This window comes from Barbus barbus (assembly GCF_936440315.1).
Source record: "Barbus barbus genome assembly, chromosome: 26".
NCBI lineage: Eukaryota > Metazoa > Chordata > Actinopteri > Cypriniformes > Cyprinidae > Barbus > Barbus barbus.
In genome coordinates, this window is record NC_136754.1 from 13712797 (window position 1) to 13734495 (window position 21699).

The window sequence follows — 21699 nt, forward strand, 5'->3', positions numbered from 1 at the left end:
GTAGGTGTTGCCACACGGCAAACTCGCATCAGTAGAGGGTACCAAACAAATGACAGGCAAGCATCCATAGACTATTTTCCAGTTTGTATACTTCTACCGTGTAATAAAAAGTATGTACTTCACTGTTAATGCAAACATATTAAAAAAATTGTTAGTACTGCGGCAGCTTTTTCCTTGACATTTTTCTGTAACTGAAAAATACCCGTTATGAAACAAACTCCTCCTTTTTTGGACAAAAAATCAAGTATTGATGTGCTCTGCCATTTAGGATACTATTTTTAGGATTTTGGTTTCACTGGTCTAAATTTTGTGCACTATTTTGGGAAGCTGTTTGTTATAACACAGGAGTGAACATTTTACAACAAACATACACTACCAGAAATTTAGGGTCAGTTTTTGAAAGGCTCTTGTTTGATCAAAATACAGTAAGAAATTTAATATTATGAAATAATATCACATGATGCTTCAGAAATCATTCTAATATGCTGATTTGGTGATTTGAGCATCCAAGAACATTTCTTATTAGAATCAATATTGAAAGCAGCTGTTCTGCATAATATTTTTGTGGATGATATGGTGTGTGTGTATATTCTTTTTTCAGGAGAAGTTCAAAAGAGCAGCAATTATTTAAAATGTTGTTACATTTTTATAATTGTGTAACATCATAAAAGTCTATTATTGCTGAATGAAATACTATTGTAAACATACTACTGTTTAATATGGGGTGCACCATACTGTTTATGACTGTATGTCTGTGATATTTTACAAACAAGATAAGATGCAATTAGCTGGGACAGAGCTTTATACTCTGCTAGCAGCAGGGAGGAGGAACATGCAAAAGCACTCCCTTGTTCACTGAATCAGAGCTGTAGGGGTCTCATGAAAGAGATTAAATATTTATAACGTACTACTTTTAATAGTATGCAAAATGAGCCTCAGTTCAGTGGCATGCAACTTTCTAGCAGTTCATAGTTCATTCTTGATTGTGATGTGGCTTGGATCACACCCTCTAATGTTCATACTAAGAGCTGATGAGGACACACTAGTGAAACTTTTGAAAGTGTTTCATTTGAGGGCTCTTGACCAAGACCTCATGCAATATTCAAAAGCATGTTTGTAGCTTGCTGCAATCAGTGTTTTTAAATATATATTTTTCTGCACAACAAAAACTCAAGGTGAAGAAGGGAAATTGAAGTCTGTATAAATACAGTGTGTGTATTCTTCACTGGATCAGACATTTTTTGGTTCATAGATGATGCTCTTGTGTACAGGTGTGCTGTGGAACTTGTCCTCATGTGATGCTCTGAAGATGCCCATAATTCAGGATGCTCTGGCAGTGCTAACCAACACAGTCATTATTCCTCACTCGGGCTGGGACACCTCGCCCCACCAGGACGACCGCAAGCTGCACATGCATTCCTCACAGGTGCTCCGCAATGCTACCGGGTGCCTCAGGTACAGTTTCTAATTAATGTCAATCCTATTTTTTATTCAACATCTATTGTCTTTCATTGTTCATTCATATTTATGTACAGGCAAAACATCACTTTGAAGGACCTGTTGTTGCTCTGAAGAGGCTTATTTTTCACCTAGAAGCAATTCATTGTTTTATTAGGTGATTATTCAAGTAAGAATTATGCAAATATTATGTTAATGCCTGAGAGGTTCCGTCTTTCAAAACGACATGATATGATGAATTTGTGTGCCTTCAGAAATGTCACCGTATATTGGGGTCTCAGCAGGCAAAAGTACACCGCTGTATAATGGCTCTCTGCTTCTATGTGTCAACCAAACACATTTATGAATTAGCTTTGAGGCTTTTCCAGGAACCCTTCTCTGATAACTTAAGTTAATTGATTTGAATAAATAGATTCCGTTGCATTTGATGAATTTGGCTGGTCTAAGACCATTTTGTGATGGAGCTCGCTCTGCCAATTTAGTAGGATTATATTCTGCCCAGTAATGGTCGGATTCAACAATAGGATTCTGTAGCTCTGGAATAGTGTTAGGCACTGTGATTGTGGACCTGGTGGCATGCCAAATCCTTCTCCTTGCCCAAATCTCCTTTGGACCCCAAAGCAATTATGTTGCCTGTTCCTGTAGCTGCTCCATTCATGATCATATATTAAAGAAATTAATACTAAGGCAAGGATGCATTAAACTGATGTCTTTACTGAAAGTGACAGTAAAGGCATTTATATTCTTACAAAAGATTTCCATTTCAAATAAATGCTGTTCTTGTGAAATTAATATTCATCAAATAATCTGTCACAGATCGACCAGGCTCTCACTCCAGCCAATCACAGCAAGCACCCTCACCCGAGTTCTAATGAGCACACCTGCACATCATCATCACCTCATCAAGACACACCATATAACCACACACCTCACAACAGTCAAATGTCCGGTCTCATTCTTATGAAGTGGACTCCTGAATGTTATCTCAGCGGCCTACCTGTTACTTACCTGCCTGTGAACTTACCTCTTGTGTTCTCTCCGAGTGTTGTGTCCATCCGTGTCCTGGATCCCTGTTTGTCCTCCCTGGAGCTTTGCGACGAAGCGTCGAGGTGTGTGGTTCCCGTTCATCCACGAGCTCCTGTCGGAAACACCACAGTTCAGTAATATTCTCATCTAATCATTCAACGTCTCTGCATCTGATACTACATTCTCTTGCCTTTGCTCATCTACCAAATAAACCTTACCTCTTTTATATCTCGAGTGTGAAGTCTGCTTCTGTAACAGAAGACTGGATCAACACTGCAGGTACAGATGAGCAATCCGGATCCGTTTCAGGAGCTCGTGAATCACCTCCGACGAGTTCTTGCCCCATCACTACCGGCACCTCCGATCACCCCAGTCACCGGAACCACGGCTTCTTCTTCGCCCATGATCCACAGTCCCATGGCCAGGCCAGCACCCCTTCTCTGGTGTGGCGGAGGAGTGCAACGGGTTCCTTCTGCAATGCTCATTAAATATCGACATGCAACCGCATCTGTACCCTTCAGAAAGATCTAAGATGGCCTTTATAGTATCACTTCTCTCCGGCAAGGCACTACAGTGGGTTGAAACTATTTTCACTCAGTCAGGTCCAGTAACTCAATCTTATCAGAGTTTCACCACCCACTTTCATGAAGTGTTCGGACGAGTAGATGGGGATCCATCCATTAGCGATTGGCTATATCACCTCCGCCAGGGTGCCAGTTCCATCCATGATTATACCCTGTAGTTTAGGACCCTGGCGGCGGCCAGTGGGTGGAACGAGAGAGCCCTACTCACCACCTACCTTCAAGATTTAGAGCCCCGATTGCGGTTGCACCTAGCTAATTTGGATGATTCCTGTGGATTGGAGAAGTTCATTCAGCAATCTATCCACGTTTCCACACGCATGCAATCCTGTTTCGCCGAACAACCATCACTAGCCCGTTCTCCTCCCATTCGCCATCCAGAGGCAAGCCTCCCTCCAGAACCCAACCCAGAACCTATGCAAACTGATCAAACTCACCTTACCGATCACGAGCGGCAGAGGCAACTGAAAGAAGGGCTGTGTGGAAAAGGTGGGCATATCAGATCGACATGCCCCGTTCGTCCACCGCAGCTCTTGGTGAGTGCCATTCAACCTATCTCTCAGAATATGAAGCCATTCATGGCTGAAGTCTTGCTTACTGCCTCTAACGTCTCCATTCCAGTGCAAGCCCTTCTTGATTCCGGTTCCGCCGGTAACTTCATCTCCGGGAGCCTCTGCCGCCAACTCAATCTCCCGACCGTTGCCAACCAAACCATCTACCAGATCCATTCGATAACCAGGAAACCCATTGGACGAATCACCGTTCGATATAGTGCTGGTCCGGTTCATATAAGGTTTGGTCAACTGCATGAGGAAAACATCACCCTATTGGTTCTGGAGGGAGCGCACACTGACATCGTCCTCGGGCGCCCCTGGTTCGTACAGCATGAACCCCACATCTACTGGCGCACCGGGGAGGTCCTGAAGTTGGGCACTCAATGTTTTCCAGACTGCTTCCCAAGAATCCCGCAACCACTCAACCAAGTTATTTCAAAGATCCCTGTGAATTCCACAACCATTGAAAGTCCAGTCGAGAAACAATCTGTTGACATCCCAGCCTGTTATGCCCCCTTCAGTGACGTGTTCAGCCTGAAGAAGGCCTCGAAACTACCTCCTCATTGGCCATGGGACTGTGCGATCGATCTCTTGCCAGGTGAGCCAGTGTCCAAGGGTAGGATTTACCCACTGTCACTTCCAGAGCAGAAGGCCATGGAGGAGTATATCGACGAGGCTTTAAAGGAAGGTTACATCCGTCCGTCCACCTCCCCTTCTGCTTCAAGTTTTTTCTTCGTGGCCAAGAAGGACGGAGGCTTGTGGCCTTGCATTGACTACCGGGCTCTTAACAATATCACTGTGAAGTTTCTTTACCCCCTTCCTCTCGTCCCAGCGGCCCTGAAACATCTTCGTGGTGCCACCATATTCACGAAGCTAGACCTCCGCAGCGCGTACAACCTCATCTGGATACGCGAGGTTGACGAGTGGAAGACAGCCTTCGTTACACCCACCGGTCACTACGAGTACCCAGTAATGACGTATGGTCTTGTCAATGCCCCCTCCGTATTCCAGGATTTTATGCACGAGGTGCTCCGGGAGTATCTACACGGGTTCGTCTTAGTTTACATCGATGATATCCTCATTTACTCCCAGAGTTTGGCTGAACATCGCCACCACATTGCGGAGGTCTTACAACAACTCAGGAAATTTCATCTATTCCTCAAAGCCGAGCAAAGCTCATTCCATCAACCCTCAGTACATTTCCTGGGTTACATCATTGATAGTGGTGGCATCCGAATGGACGAGGGGAAGGTGGAGGCAATCCGAACCTGTCTGGTACCCTCCACTATCAAAGAACTCCAGAGATTCTTAGGCTTTGCCAACTTTTATAGAAGATTTATCCAGGATTACAGCAGCATTACCAGTCCCCTCACCAACCTACTAAGAAATAGGTCCAAGTCTCTGTCCTGGACTCCAACTGCCACGGAGGATTCGAGAAGCTGAAGGAAGTCTTTACCCACGCTCCTATCCTCGTGCACCCTGACCCCCAGAAACCCTTCGTTGTGGAGGTCGATGCCTCCACTTCAGGAATAGGAGCCGTGCTTTCTCAGCAGCAGGGGAACCCGGCCAAACTCCATCCATGTGCCTTCTTCTCCAAAAAGTTCAGCCCGGTGGAGAAGAATTATGACATCGGCAACCAAGAACTCTTGGCAATCAAGCTCACCTTTGAGGAATGGAGGCATTGGCTAGAAGGTGCACAACATCCCTTCACCGTCCTTACAGACCATAAGAATTTACAATACCTAAGAGACACCAAACGTCTCAATCCCCGTCAGGCACGTTTTGCCCTCTTCTTCACCCTGTTCAATTTTTCTATCTCGCACCGTCCAGGATCCAGGAATACCAAAGCAGATGCCCTGTCCCGTATCCATGCTACTGAAGAAATCAACAAAATCCCTGAGTTAATCATCCCAGATAAAATCATCACCTGTCCCATTCAGTGGAGCTCAGAACCGGCTACACCTGCCAATGCCTCCACAGCCACTCCGCCGGGCTGCCCCCCTGGTAAACAATATATTCCCAGACTACAACGCACTTCCATCATCCGCTCTGCTCACGATTCTCTGGGCACTGGCCACCCAGGGACCAACAGTACCCTCTCGCTTTTGAAAGATCGATACTGGTGGCCCAGCATTGCCAGGGATGTGAGAAGGTTCGTTCAGGGATGCACGGAGTGTGCCATGTCCATCGTGGTCCACAATTAGTCTCCAGAGTATGGAAGGGCTTTTTCAAACTTCTAGATGTGACCGTGAGTCTGTCATCAGGTTACCATCCCCAAACTAACGGGCAGGCGGAGAGGAAGATCCAGGAGATCGGCCGCTTCCTGTGAACCTTCTGCCATAGCCACCAGGACTCCTGGAACCAGTTCATTGGAATTCATTACGTCAAGCTGCTACTGGACTCACTCCCTTCCAGTGCGTGCTCGGCTACCAGCCACCCTTATTCCCTTGGTCAGAGGAAACTTCGGAAGTGCCTGCAGTGGATTACTGGTTCCGGGAGAGTGAGAGGGTCTGGGACGATGCTCACCATCAGCTCCAGCGAGCAGTACGCAGGTGCAAAACGACAGTGGACCTTCGCAGGTCCGAAGCCCCGCAATACCAACCGGATCCAACATTACTGGAGGAATTCCATGCGACCCATCCTGACCGTCCAGCTCCCAGAGGAAGGGGTAGGCCACCACGACGTCGGGGCTTTCGGCCCTCTGGAGCAGACCGTGGAGAGGGGGCTAATGTCACAGATTGACCAGGCTCTCACTCCAGCCAATCACAGCGAGCACCCTCACCCGAGTTCTAATGAGCACACCTGCACATCATCATCACCTCATCAAGACACACCATATAACCACACACCTCACCACAGTCAAACGTCCGGTCTCGTTCTTAGAAGTGGACTCCTGAATGTTATCTCAGCGACCTACCTGTTACTTACCTGCCTGTGAACTTACCTCTTGTGTTTTCTCCGAGTGTTGTGTCCATCCGTGTCCTGGATCCCTGTTTGTCCTCCCTGGAGCTTCGCGACGAAGCGTCGAGGTGTGTAGTTCCCGTTCATCCACGAGCTCCTGTCGGAAACACCACAGTTCAGTGATATTCTCATCTAATCATTCAAGGTCTCTGCATCTGATACTCACTGCTACATTCTCCTGCCTTTGCTCATCTGCCAAATAAACCTTACCTCTTTTATATCTCAAGTGTGACGTCTGCTTCTGTAACAGAATCCTAAACAAAACCAAAAAATCATGTTTTCTGATGCTTTCTGAAAAGATCATGTGACACTGAAGACTGGAGTAATGGCTGCTGAAAAATACAGCTTTCCCATCACATGAATAAATTACATTTCAAAATATATTGAAATAGAAAAATTATTTTAAATTGTAATAATAATATTTCAGAATAGTACCATTTTTACTGTATTTTTTTATCAAATAAATGCAGTCTTAGTGAGTGTAACATACTTTTATGTTATAATATTTTTAATATATTTCAATATATGTTGTCCTAAAATTTGTCTAAAACATAAAAATGTTAAATAATGACTTATTACAGATCTAAACGTTTCCATTTGCTTTTGGTTAGCAAGCTAAGTGTATGGCTTGATAGCTAATCTTAATGCTAAACGATTAACTTGCACATATTCTACACAACAAAATATGGCTGTGATGTGACCGACTTTTTGATGAGGCATTAAAACAGCTACTCTGTAGAGTCCAAAGTTTGAATGGGGTTGGATTTGGCACGACACAGGCATGGGAGAAGCTTTGGCATAGTGTAAAATGTTTATATATCTGGGTTGTCCACTATTTGCGGTCTAAAAGCCTCACTTGATACATTTGACTGCTGTGTGTTGTGTTTTTTTTTTTCATTTTTATCTATGTGATGAATGTTGATGCATCATGCATAAGTGATGATCACATTATTTGCACAATACAATCCTTTTCATCATAATGCTTTGATATTGTGAATTTTTATATAATCTTTTCCAGTTTCTAGGTTTTGCTGACTAGATGGGAAGGTGTATTTTGGAGCTATTACAAGCTCACTCAAAACATCAAAAAATCTGCAGGCACTTTCAGAGCTCAGAAACTTTTTGCTTTAAAACTCATTTTGATATTAACAGCACTTTACATTTATAGCACATACTATATGCACATACCAACCTCTCTCTCCCTGCACATCAGCTTTCAGGTTTGAAGCAGCAGGATTGTAGAAAGTGCTGAGTCACTCTTGGATGGCTGGACTAAGCTCCCTATGCCCAGCGTGATAATTAATCCTCTTCATGGATGGCTGAGGAACTAGAAGTCTGATTGAATATTTAATGGTTGGACACAGTTGCCACACCACCTGCAGCTGCCTGAGACACACAGATCTCTTAGAAGCTTCTTGGAGAGCGTGAGAGAGAGAGACGACAGGATGTGGTCTTTGATTTCTCACAGGCACCTTCGAATAAGGCCCTGCTCAGATCAGACTTCCCAATTCAGATCTCCCAAGGCTCCAGCTCTTGGGATGCTAAGCTTGTTGCTTTGAGGCATGTTGCTGGTGATTCATAAAGCTGATGTTTGGAATTTTTCTACGTTAAAACTTTTCTCGCGTCGCAGAGTTGACTTCTTGAAAAGTATAAAAACACTGCTGTCCAAACATTGCTCTGTTTGAAAAGAACTTGGGGGGAAAAGTGAGTTACTACTCATTTCCATGAAAAGCTTATTGATGTTGAAGACCATCTGCCCTTTGGTTGGTTGAGTATTGATTTAGAAGCTCAGAACTGCCAAAACGTAATCAATCAAGTCAATAATACAACATGCGTGACATTGTGTGAATGTGTGTGCGAATGTGCTCTCTACAGGAATGTGAGCTCAGCCGGAGAAGAGGCCCGCCGCAGGATGAGAGAGTGTGAGGGACTGACTGATGCGCTGCTCTATGTCATCCAGACAGCCCTGGGCACCAGTGAGATCGACAGCAAGGTTTGACCTTTCCCTCCTCTGCCTTTCTACCAAAGTATATGCATTCAGCGGAGCGCCTCTGAGAATTCTAGCAGGTTTAGTTGTGCAGTTTTTACTCCCCAACCATTTTCAGTACAGCACTGGAGCACTTTTCCACTGCAATATGTTAGATGAGACTGAAGACACAATGCAAAATGGGCAAAAAACCCAGTCTAGACCAGCTTAGTCTCAGACCGCACGCCCCCCAACCACCCACAGTCCGTTCGCTCACAGTCTGATGAATATTGCACATAACACTAAAAATCACTCGTGATCTGGTGTGTATTGTTAGCCTACAAGTTACCAACATAGTTAAGTGATTCAGTGTTTCTCAGAACCATAGTTCCAATAAACATTTGCACACAACATCATATAGTTGTGTGGTTGGAACTACCTGTGGTTAGTTTCTTGTTAGTATGGCATTAATACGGCATGCTCTAAACAAGCTAACAGGCAGTTCCATCTATATTTTTAATTTTATATATAAATGAATTTCATTATACATCTTTTAGTTTGAGAACGACTGCGCTGTTTTTGAAGAGTGTACATGTGAATGTGCTCTGGTACTCCGGAGGAGTATGACGTAAGAGGGAACTTGTGATACATCTGTAAATAAAGTGAAACAATGGAGAGCGAAGGTAGTGAACTAGTCTTCTCTTCAGATACCGTGTTTGTTATAGAGTGGTTGAACTATGATGTCACTTTGTAGGCAAAAACCCGGAAGCGAGTTAGCATTTTAGCACTTCCAGTTCCATTGTCCCAGAGTCAATGGGTTTTTTGAATGGGAGTTTGGTTAAATCCCCTAAAATAATGTCCGTGGTTCAGGTTCACACAAGCTCGAGATACTTTCATGTTTTATTCTACGACATAAAACACACCAGTTACACCCCACTCATGATTTTTTTAAACTATTACGCTTCTTAACAAAGATGGTTGCTAACAAGTTGCTAAATGGGACTACAGGCATTGTCGGAGACATTCAACATCATCACGTGAACAGTTTATCAATTTACAGTATTTTCCAATTGTAGTATAATTTATAGTACTGTTAATTGTAGAATAACCAATTAATAGTTTACTGCATTTTAAGTTGTTGTTCGACAATGTTTTGTTTTGCTTTGCCCCGAAATGCAACACAAATCTTCGGATGGAAGATGCTCGTTTTATCGCTTACTGATACAGAGACTCTCGTACCATAAGGTAAACTCATACGATTATTCCATGTAAACACCACATTTACCGGCTTAGTAACGGTGAAAGTGAAACTTTAATGATGCATAGTGCTTAAAGCTACATTACAATGAAATGTTTACGGCCACAAGAAGCTGTTAGAAAGCATTTAGATTGAGGATTTTCTAGAAGCAAGGATAAAATAACATTTTGTGTACCAATCCTAACGAAACAATAGCTGAAATGTGGCACTTTATTCACTAAAATAAATTTATTCTTAACATATCCAAAAATTTGCTCACTCTGCTGTTTTTTAATAGATGCACTAGAATGTTTTATGAAAATATTCATATTAATCAAGGATTTATTGACTTTTAATGCACCTTATTTCAAAATGCACAGAAATGCGTGCTTCCATATGTCCAGTTATGATTATTTCTTTTATTCACTATTCTATTTATTACTAATGTCTCATTTCAGTTTTAGTTTTGTATTTATTCCAGTTTATATGAAAAGTTTCATGTAGCGTGGATTAAAATTCATATACAGAGTAAATCCTTTTCACTGAACAGTTAAAAATAAGTTTGAAAAAGTTGTCGGGAGTGCGGTGGTGGTGACGCTGAAGGCAAGTGACCGTGGTGGTGGAGTTCGTTTATAGCCTAAGTTCTGGTGCTTTTATTTAGGATTCAAAATTCATAAAACTTGTATATTTTTGTGAAGATTATCTTGATGGACAAAATGTGTAAATTTCATGAACTATGATTAAACACAGATCTTATTTTTTGCTATAATCCAAAAGCCTATGGAAAAATCCCATTGGCTTTTTGTCGAGGGAACCAGTGCGATGCTAACAGCCGATCTGCATACAAAGTGACGTCATAGATCCCCCACTCTATTTACAGTAATAATCTGACATTAATTAAATATCAAACCAATTAAACAGCAAGAAATCATTACTCCAGCACCGGTGCGCCAGCATCTTTAACAACAGTTCTATATTGTTAAACCAACATGGTTTGAACTAAATAAATTAAAACAAACTACATTCTAAACAGTACACATTGATCAGTGTGTATTTCATGCTAATTTGAGTTTCACTGGTCAAGCAGGTTTACATGCAGAAATAACTGTTTTCAGCTGAACACAAAAGAAGATATTTTGAAAATGTTGGTAGCTATTGACTTCCATAGTCAAATGTGTGGTTACCAGCATTCTTCAAATTATCTTCATTTGTGTTGTCCCTAGCATTTCTTATCTAAATCTTGATAAAACCATCTTGCATGCTTTCAAACTGGTCCAAACCAGTAGTTTATTTTATTTTTCCAGCAGGGACAATAGGCGTTGTACAACCCGAATTCCTGAAATGTTGGGATATTTTTTAAATTTGAATAAAATGAAAACTAAAAGAATTTCAAATCACATGAGCCAATATTTTATTCACAATACATAGATAACATAACAAATGTTTAAACTAAGAAATTTTACAATTTTATGCACAAAATTGCATTTTTTTTTTTATGCTCATTTCAAATGTTTTGCCATTCTACAGGTCTCAAAACAGTTGGGACGGGGGCATGTTTACCATGGTGTAGTATCTCCTCTTCTTTTCAAAACAGTTTGAAGACGTCTGGGCATAGAGCTTATGAGTTTCTGGAGTTTTGGTGTTGGAATTTGGTCCCATTCTTGCCTGATATAGGTTTCCAGCTGCAGAAGAGTTCGTGGTCGTCTTTGACGTATTTTTCGTTAAATGATGCATCAAATGTTCTCTATAGGTGAAAGATCTGGACTGCAGGCAGGCCAATTCAGCACGCGGACTCTTCTACTACGAAACGATGCTGTTGTAATAGCTGCAGTATGTGGTTTTGCATTGTCCTGCTGAAATACACGTCATCTGGAGGGGAGCATATGTTGCTCTAAAACCTTTATATACCCATATATGCCCATACCTATGAAAGTGAAAGTGACGTGACATGTGGCCAAGAATGGTTACCCATACTCGGAATTTGTGCTCTGCATTTAACCCATCCTAAGTGCACACACACAGCAGTGAACACATACACTCTGTGAACACACACCCAGAGCAGTGGGCAGCCATTTATGCTACGGCACCCAGGGAGCAGTTGGGGGTTCAGTGCTTTGCTCAAGGGCACCTCAGTCATGGTATTGAAGGTGGAAGAGAGTGCTGTACATTCACTTCCCCCACCTACAATCCCTGCCGGACCTGAGACTGGAACTCGCAACCTTTGGGTTACAGATCCGACTCTCTAACCATTAGGCCATGACTTCCCCCGTGCACCCCCATACCATCAGAGATGCTGGCTTTTGAACTGAACGCCGATGACATGCTGGAAGGTCTCCCTTCTCTTTATCCCGGAGGACACGGCGTCCATGATTTCAAATAAGAATGTCAAATTTGGACTCGTCTGACCATAGAAAACTTTTCCAATTTTAAACAGTCCATTTTAAATGAGACTTGGCCCACAGGACACATATGTTCACATATGGCTTCCTTTTTGCATGATAGAGCTTTAATGGCATCGTTAATGGCGTTTACGACAGTGGTTTCTGGAAGTATTCCTGGGCCCATTTAGTAATGTCAATGACAGAATCATGCCGATGAGTGATACAGTGTCATCTGAGGGCCCGAAGACCACAGGCATCCAACAAATGTCTTCGGCCTTGTCCCTTACGCACAGAGATTTCTCCAGTTTCTCCGAAACGTTTGATGATGTTATGCACTGTAGATGATGAGATTTACAAAGCAATTTGACTTTGAGGAACGTTGTTTTTAAGGTATTCCACAATCTTTTCACGCACTTTTTAACAGATCGGAGACCCTCTGCCCATATTTACTTCTGAGAGACTCTGCCCCTCTAAGACATCCCTTTTATGTTACAGACCTGATGACAATTAACTTAATTAGTTGCTAGATGTTCTGCCAACTGAATCTTTTCTAAATTTCTTGCTTTTTCAGCCCTTTGTTGCCCACTTGCCAACTTGTGCCAACTTTTTTGAGACCTGTAGCAGGCATCAAATTTGAAATGAGCTCATTTAGTGGATAAGTGTGTAACATTTCTCCGTTTAAACATTTATTTTCTCTGTGAACAAAAATATTGGCTCATGTGATTTGAAAGTCTTATAGTTTTCATTTTATTCAAATAAAAAAAAAAACGTCCCAACAATAATCGGAATTTGGGTTCTATTAGACAGACAGTTTAGGTTTTGTTTTGGCTCCTCTAATTGCTTTACCACCAACAATGTTGTAAAAAACAACTGATCTTCATTACTGTGATTGCTTTTAAGAGAGCTTTATGATAATTACGCTGATAAAGTCATGCAGTGACACATCTCTCTATATAGTTTTTGTTTGATTTTGGAGGGGTCTCTGTTACTGGCACAATACATTGTGAGAACAAGTTTGAAAAAGAGCGTCACACTTTAATCCCTCTGAAAGCATTTACAAGATCAAAGTCGTCCTCTTTGTTTTTCCTGCCTCACTGCTCATCACAATAGGATTAGTTCTCCAGCTCTCCACTGGAGTCCGTCCAGAGGACTAATCTAACAAGAGACTATTAAGAGTTCAGAGCACAATAATGCACAGCCTTCCCAAAGAGGACAGATTGTCTCGTAAATACAAAAAGACATTTTGATATTTACTTTGTCAAATAAAGTCAAACTTCTGGAGGTGTGTTATGGTGAATTCCTACAGATAAGTCTCCCATTTACAGGTGTTTCCATGTTTTGCAATTTTTGTAATCTGAAAACTTGTTTTCCCCCAATCTCTGTGCATCAAATGCGCACCCTTCTAGACCATTGAGAACTGCGTGTGCATCCTGCGGAACCTGTCGTACAGGTTGGCGGCAGAGACGTCTCAGGGGCAGCAGATGGGATCGGAGGAGCTGGACGGGGTTCTGTGCACCGATGCCAGCGGGAAGGATGCAGAGAGCTCCGGCTGCTGGGGCAAGAAGAAAAAGAAAAAGAAGAGCCACGATCAGGTGGGCCGGGGGTTTTTTATCCCTGCAGCTGCTGGCAATTAGCATCACTTAGCAGCATTCGTGTGCGGGTCGCCTGCGTCGACACTCGTCCTCCTCCAGTGGATAATTACGTATTTTCCAGGCTGATTTCATTTAGTTTCTGAAAACAAATGAAGATAAGGGCATCGGGAGTGTTTGTTCAGAATTTGCATGGCATGAATAGCGAGGTAAAAGGTGGCATTACTTTGCATTGTGGCTTTTAAATAACTAAATTGTGAGTCATCTGTTTCTTTAACAGCGATGCAAATGCACATCTGGTTGTGCGACGGTTGAGTTTTCCATGTCTATTCAATTACTCTGTATCCTAAACAACCAGTGAGCTTTATATTTAAATATTTCAATACGCAGCAAAAAAAAATTTAATTTCCAATAAATACTATGGGATTCTTCAAATTAGCTCAGAGTGCCATAGTAAATACTGTAGTATATGAATAATGATTTTGTACTATGGTATGATTATCAGTGCACAAGCCATATTGAGCTGTTGTGCTCAGCTAGTCTGGCTCGTGACTGGCCCAGTCCTGTTTCCCCCTCTTCTCACCATCATTTCCTGATGGCTCTGTACTGTGCTTATTAATAAAATGGCCAAAAATAAAATAGCATCTGGCACTTTCCATGAATAGGGTACAATTTGGTGTCCAATTACACATTGGCACAAATCCCATGTTTTTTGTTGTGAAACCCCCTCCATCCTGGTTAAATTGTGATATTTGGCCTGTCCCAATGCCCCTGTATCTATGAATTTAAGCCATACAACAGTGTCATCATTTTTGCTAATATTTAGTTCATTGTTGTAAAAACCATGACCATCTCTCTGTTTTTTTTCCAAAAGAAATTTATTTGGCAAAGATGCATGAAATTGATCAAAAGTGACAAAGACATTTATAATGTCACAAAAGATTTCCATTTCAAATAACTGCTGTTCTTTTGAACTATTCATTAAAGTTGTTCTAGGCAAAACAAAATCACAGAAATCAGGGTGAATGAATAGAAAATGAATAAAAACTGAACTAAAACGAGGCTGATGATCTATATTTAATAAAGGTTGCGCACCTCCTTTCTTTGTCTATTCTGTTTAGTTTCAGGTCCTATTTTGTAACCTTGTGGAATGTATCTGTGTAAGATTATTTTTCTTAATAGTAACACTCTGTAATAACACTCACTCTTTCTCTGCTTTCAGTGGGATGGTGTTGGGCCTTTCCCAGACTCTAGCGACCCTCCGAAGGGACTGCAGATGCTGTGGCACCCATCCATAGTAAAACCATACCTCACTCTACTGTCTGAGTGCTCGAACCCGGACACGCTGGAGGGAGCGGCTGGGGCTCTACAGAACCTGGCAGCAGGTAGCTGGAAGGTAGGCCCCACCTTAAAACCTGTGAGTAACCCTGCACCCAAATAGCCATGAACCAAACAAACTGGCTCTGACACCCATCACCATTATGACTGACACAAATACACATTCACACCTCAGTTTTGTCTGTCAAGGTCATGGAGTTCTACAAACAGCAAAAAATGTCTAACACAAACTTGGAGAACACAGTGAACTTTACATTGAGAACAAAGTCTCTTTGGAGTGTACGCAACCAGTGTAAGATAGCTGATGGCTTCAAACTCGCATCTTCAAATGGATACAATGTAGAGTTGAATTTTCATTCAGTCTTGAAAGTGTAAACTGTGACTTAGATATTCTGTCAAATTTGGCAATTTTACACTTCAGAATCTTCTGTTGTCCTCATTTTCTGCTCAGAAAACTGAAACAAACAACAGTGCAATGAACTAAATTCACCTTTCATGCAATGTCAACACCAAAATCTCATTCCAGCGCCTCTGTTGCTGCTCAGTTGATGTATTGATAATCATTTTTCGGGACCCTTTTGTCCGTTTCCTGTGCCTGCAGTGGTCGGTGTACATCCGTGCTGCGGTTCGGAAAGAGAAAGGACTGCCCATTCTGGTGGAGTTGCTGAGAATAGACAATGACCGGGTGGTTTGCGCTGTGGCCACAGCTCTTCGAAACATGGCCCTTGATGTCAGGAACAAGGAGCTCATAGGTAGGTTTGGGACACGGAAGTGTGTTTGCCTCGAGCTAACATTTTCTCTTTGACTCCAGCAGAGCCGAATGCCGCAGAGGTACGTGTACCCTTAAATTACTTGCAAGGTAGAGGCCTTTCAAGATCTATTTCCTTTTGTGTGTGAGCGTGTGTATTTGTGATGTGTGTATCAGCGAGGGCATCTGTGTAGCATTTCTAGTCAGGTATTGCAGTGAGGCGAGGTGCCATTGTTTGAAAGGCTGCTCACGACGCTAACAGACTATTGATATTTTTAATATTTTGTGTATTCTGATGGGCCCACTTGTCTCCCTGGCAACCGCTCGCACTCTTTCAGTCTGGTCTTGGCCCTGCGTGAGTTCGAAGGCATGTGAATTTCTTTTGGAATATAGGGCAAAAGGAACGGCATAAAACTGTACAAATGTCGAGACGGCAGCGCCCTTGGAATACTGATCCTGCGGGCTCATTTCAGCTAGAGCTGTTCAAATGTCCTTTATTTTTTAAAGAAATCAGCGATGAAGCGGGCAAAGCTGCAAAGTGCTCATGGGAACCTTTCTTTCATGTAACTTCAATGCATACCGGTTGAAAGCAGTTTTGTAGCACAGGTCATTGCAGAGAGAATTAGCTCCCTAGTGGGAATGGGTCTTTTGCGGTCACATTAAGTGTAATTGAGCTGCTGGGTAGAGATGTGTGTGTATCAGATGCTTTGGCATTTTCAGTTGAGGCCTTGAGGTTCAGCGCATTTAAAGAGCTATGCATGCCGACGGTAGAATCTGAATCCAAAATCTGCATCTCTGAAAAGGTTGTCACACATCCTCTCTGACTTTTCTTTTCTGTTCATCTCATTCACACAACCCATAGGCAAGTATGCCATGAGGGATCTGGTCCATCGTCTACCGGGGGGCAACAATAACAACAGTACTGGCACCGGCGGCGTGAGCAAGAGCATGTCTGATGATACCATCACGGCGATCTGCTGCGCTCTGCATGAAGTCATCACCAAGAACATGGAGAACACCAAGGCTCTTCGTGATGCCGGCGGCATTGAAAAACTCATCGGCATTGCCCGCAGCAAAGGAGACAAGTTAGTATCTTAGTATTCTGTAACATGATCACAACCAATTAGAGTGTGTAGACAAAACCCCATTTTACCCTGTTATGTCCCGTAGAATTAGGCACATTTAAACGGAAAGGAAATTAGTTTGTAATGGAAGAGGACCTGCTGGATTCCTCCATTCATTACATCTCCTATTCTGTATTATGAAAAATGAAAAACTACTTAAGCAATTCACTTTTAGCAGTTGTATTGCAAGACCGTTTTTAGAAAGAAAAACAGCATTTACCTTAAAGTCAAATCTCCAGTAGCTCCACTGGGATTTGTGAGCTATTGTACTGGATTAGTTAACTCTGAAAGTGCATTGCAAGATAATGGTTATTTTTAGGTGGTGATAATGGTGACGCACTACTGTTCGAGTAGTTTGGGGTAAGATGTAGCTTTTTTGGTAACACCTTAGAATACTGATCCTTTGTTAATGAATAACTACACAGGAACAAGTGATTAATGCACTATTAACATTGTAGTAACTACTATTACCTAACAAGAAACTATGATTATTGATTTAGTAAGTAATAGCGCTCAGTTGAAACTGGTAGTGCATGGTGTATAATTAATTCTAAAATGAAGATCATGGTAACCCACTAGTAATGACTCAAGAATGATAAAATTATTTTAAAGGAACTACTAACTACTTGCATCAGTATTCTAAAGTGAAAAGTATCATAACTCCCTAATATTGACTGACGTCATTTTAAGCTTTTGAGTTATATGTAAGGTTTTGGATAGTAATGACTCAAGTGTTACTACATCCTTCTGAAGAAACTACTAATTATTTGGATCAGTATTCTAAAGTGAAGATCACTGTAACCCACTAGTAATGATTTAAGTGTTACCAAATCTAGCAAAATGAATTACTAACCAAAACCTTACAAAAACCTTAAAAGTTTACAATGACTTCAGTAATTACTAGAGAGTTATCACGATCTTCACTTTAGAATACTGATCCAAATAATTAGCAATTCCTTCTGAAGAATTTGGTAATACTTGAGTCATTACTAGTGGGATACCATGACCTTTACTTTAGAATTAATTATACATTATGTATTATTCATATTAATTATGAACCTGTATACAGTAGTTCTCAGTAGTTCTTAGGGAGGTATGAAAAAATAATAATTAATGATTAGCTAATAATGAACTACCACATTTGACTAAGCACTATTACTTACTAATTCATTAATCAGAGTTTCTTGTTAGTTGCTAGAGTTCTAATATTGCGTTACTCATGTGTTCTTGTGTAGTTATTCCTTAATGATTGAACAATTATATTCAGTTAACAATTATATTATAACAGTATTCTAAAGTGTTAACACTTTTTTAAAGCAAGGATGCATTAAAGTGATCAAAAAGAGAAAGTGAAGTATTTTGTTATGTTACAGAAGATTTCAAATGAATGCTGTTCTTTTGAACGGTCTGTTCTTCAAGAATACTGAAAACATGTAATATGATTTCCACAGAAATATTAGACTGATTTCTGAAGGATCATGTGACATTGGAGACTGGAGTAATGGCTACTGAAGATTCAGCTTTGCCACCACAGGAACAAATGACTAAATATATTAAACTAGAAAACAGTTATTTAAAATTATAGTAATACTTCACAATATTACAGTTTTGTGGAATTTTGGAACTTTTTAATGGTAGTGTAAGTAAACTCATTGCCGCAGCATTTACTATAGATGTTATAATATTTATGGTTCCAGTTTGAGCTTATTTTGTATGTTAGAATTTATCACATTAGAGAAATCCATGAACAAATTGAGCTGAATTAAAATAAATTTTACTGAGATATGTATAGTCCACCTCTACCAACAGCTTGTTTATATAGCTGAGAGAGTACGTTCTATACAGTTTCTGTATTATAACACAGGGTTTTATTTAGTTTGCACTGTTTGCAAAAAATTATGAAGCAATCCATTATATTAGAAGCCCCAGAAATGGAATAGAAACTGAAAATTCACTTATATTGCTTATATTATTGCAGATAGGCCTATGTGTTGTATTCATTTCCTCTTCTATGTTTCCCTACAGACACTCACCGAAGGTAGTGAAGGCAGCATCTCAAGTCCTCAACAGCATGTGGCAGTACAGAGATTTGCGAAGCCTCTATAAAAAGGTAATAAATTCAGAAGACCTCGCTGTTCTCATATCGGTTACATTTGCACATACTTTTAAATGGAGGTAGAGGCTTTTTGCTGCCAAGTGGTGCAGCTACAGCATCTACCAGCAGGTGCTAACTGACCATTCTGACCCTTTGGTTTATCTGATCCAAGTTTGTTTTAAAATAATTCAGTTTTAAATGCATGAAAATCTTTCTATGTCTGTCATATCCTTGTAACCAAAAGGTTTTAGTGAGTGAAGTTTCTGGATGAACAGATGATCATGCTCCTCTAATTTTGATGACAGGACGGCTATTCTCAGTATCACTTTGTTGGCTCTTCATCTACAATTGAGAGAGACAGACAACGACCTTATTCCTCCTCTCGCACTCCATCTATCTCTCCTGTGCGGACCTCGCCCAATAATCGATCAGGTGAGAGTCGCTCCACTTTCCTCCATTTTGACAACAAGCAATATCATTGACATTTCCTTTGCACTCTATCATCAACATCTTTATCTCATTGTCAGGAGTAGATTAGAGGAATAAATGAAATAGTACTTGAAATGAGTAGTCAGAAATTTGTCAGAGAGTGCATAAATTAACGTATCTAAAACAAGTTGACCTCATTTATCAGCTAGTGGGTTTTTGGAGAATTTGTCAACTTGTCGTTCATAATGACTAATCCCAAAATAGTACATTAATAGGAGATAAAAAAAAGTGTGGCTTATGCCGATATGTGACCATAAAAGGAACACAGCTGTCAAGATCAGGGTACATCCTGATATTTGTCCATTTCCAACTGATGGCGGGTCGGAGAATACAGTACAGTACTGTCAGTCAGGGCGCCATGCGTATATCCTAATTACACAGTGCTACAGGAGAAGAGTCTGTTCTGCTTAATTAACACGCTTTGTTTAGCAGGCACTGTCTGTTCTCTAGTTGTGTTTCAGATATCAAAGTTTATTTTAGTAGATTCTGCTTTTGAACTCATTTTATGCTTGCATTAATAGTGCTACATTATCTCCAGTCTGTAATAAATCTTTATTCAGAATTCTCATTATGTTTATTCGAATGTAGGCTTGGGACAACCTGAATATTAAATGCTCATAATGTCCTCACATATCATGGGATTAACAAAGAGAGAATATTTATTCTACCTGCTGCTTGGGAGAATGTGGTAGGGAACTATCCCAAATGAGAATCTCACACCTTTTAAATTGTTCAATTTGTAATTTCTCAGGGAAATAAAAATGAATGCATTTGCAATTAAGATGGCCATCTCGCGTCGACTGTGTACCAGCCAACAAAGTCAGGCTTAAAAATAGTAAAAACCCAGAATCTTTCATCAAGAGCTGATTCATTAACATCCAAATAATTCAATGATGAGACGTTAAGTATCTCTTTCTGGTATAATGAAATGTTTTGTTGTAAAATAATCTTTTTTTGATTTACTGAGGATGTTATTGGGTGTTTCTTCAACTCTGTACTTCACTTGTATGTCCCAGGGGTTTCATTAACAGATTTCATTTTGCTTTTTGTTATATGAAGGTCACATTAAAACTCTGTAAACTTTTTGATTATTATTATGTTTTGACACTTTTCAGTAGCCTTCTGTTTATAAATGTTATTGTTTTACCCTTGCTCAAATTACGACAGTTATGTTATATTTTGTGTTTTCAAACTTCTTCTCCAACAAATGTATATATTTATAATATAAAACATAATATATTTTGTTCAACTTTAATGTTTTCAATTTGAATGTGCATGAACTACGCAGTAATCTGTTAATATAATATTTGGTTAATCACCTTTATAAAGGTTTTTTTAAGTGTAACCTTGTAGAAATACTTGGATCTCACTTTCTGACAGAAAGTGTATAAACAGCTTTATTTAAACTAACGAAAGCTTTGCCAAACACAAAGCTGACAAGAAAGGTGAAATAAATTATTGCTAAAGGAATGAGTAAGAAGCCCAGACAAAACCAATCAATTACCTGACCAATTCCATTTAGCAATTAGGAGGAGAGCACTGACACTTGTTTGCCTCAAAAGGCAACCAGAGAATTGCTTCATTACAGTAAATGAGTTTTTTATGTAAAATAAAAGATCCCTTGATGGAATGAGATCTTATTGTACTTTCAAATGTGTCAAGATACTTTCGCCTAAACAAACAGGCTGTTTTTCCCCTCTCACTCATTATTGGTTGACTTGCTGTGTTTTTTAGCAAGTGCCCCCACCTCCCCTCGAGAAATGATGAGCTTGAAGGAGAGGAAGACAGACTATGAGTCAACTGGAACCAACTCTGGTTACCATGGAAGCAAGGGCGAGCACACCTCCAGAAAAGACGCCATGGCAGGTAAGGCCGCAGCGGAAGGTTAAAGCTTCCATATATGACTGACAGACAAACCATCAAATAAAGGCAGTGAATTACACGAGAGAGTTGTAATTAGTGAAAATAACAGTGTAACAGGTTTATTCCACGGAAAAGTGTCTGATATCTCACCTTTGCTTCTTGGTGTGAAGTCTTTTACCTCAACAAAAGTCATGAACTGCAATTCATATACCCGCACAGCGCACACCTGTTTCATGTCAACATTTTCTGTAGCTATAGACAAAGTCAAAGTGCCTTCCAGTCCTCTGAG

The 21699-nt window shown here is 40.7% G+C and overlaps 1 protein-coding gene across 1 annotated transcript in view; it reads left to right on the top strand.

Moving 5' to 3' along the window:
• LOC306845504 (catenin delta-2-like) overlaps nt 1-21699 on the top strand; it is a gene marked incomplete at its 5' end in the record, with an annotated part of 79854 nt that overhangs the window by 54616 nt on the left and 3539 nt on the right. Inside the window, 9 exons of the mRNA XM_079378355.1 lie at nt 1272-1455; nt 8456-8573; nt 13571-13756; nt 14976-15149; nt 15693-15843; nt 16702-16924; nt 18989-19073; nt 19364-19490; nt 21282-21413. Coding sequence (XP_079234481.1) covers nt 1272-1455; nt 8456-8573; nt 13571-13756; nt 14976-15149; nt 15693-15843; nt 16702-16924; nt 18989-19073; nt 19364-19490; nt 21282-21413 — 1380 coding nt within the window. The remainder of the gene's footprint in view (nt 1-1271; nt 1456-8455; nt 8574-13570; nt 13757-14975; nt 15150-15692; nt 15844-16701; nt 16925-18988; nt 19074-19363; nt 19491-21281; nt 21414-21699) is intronic.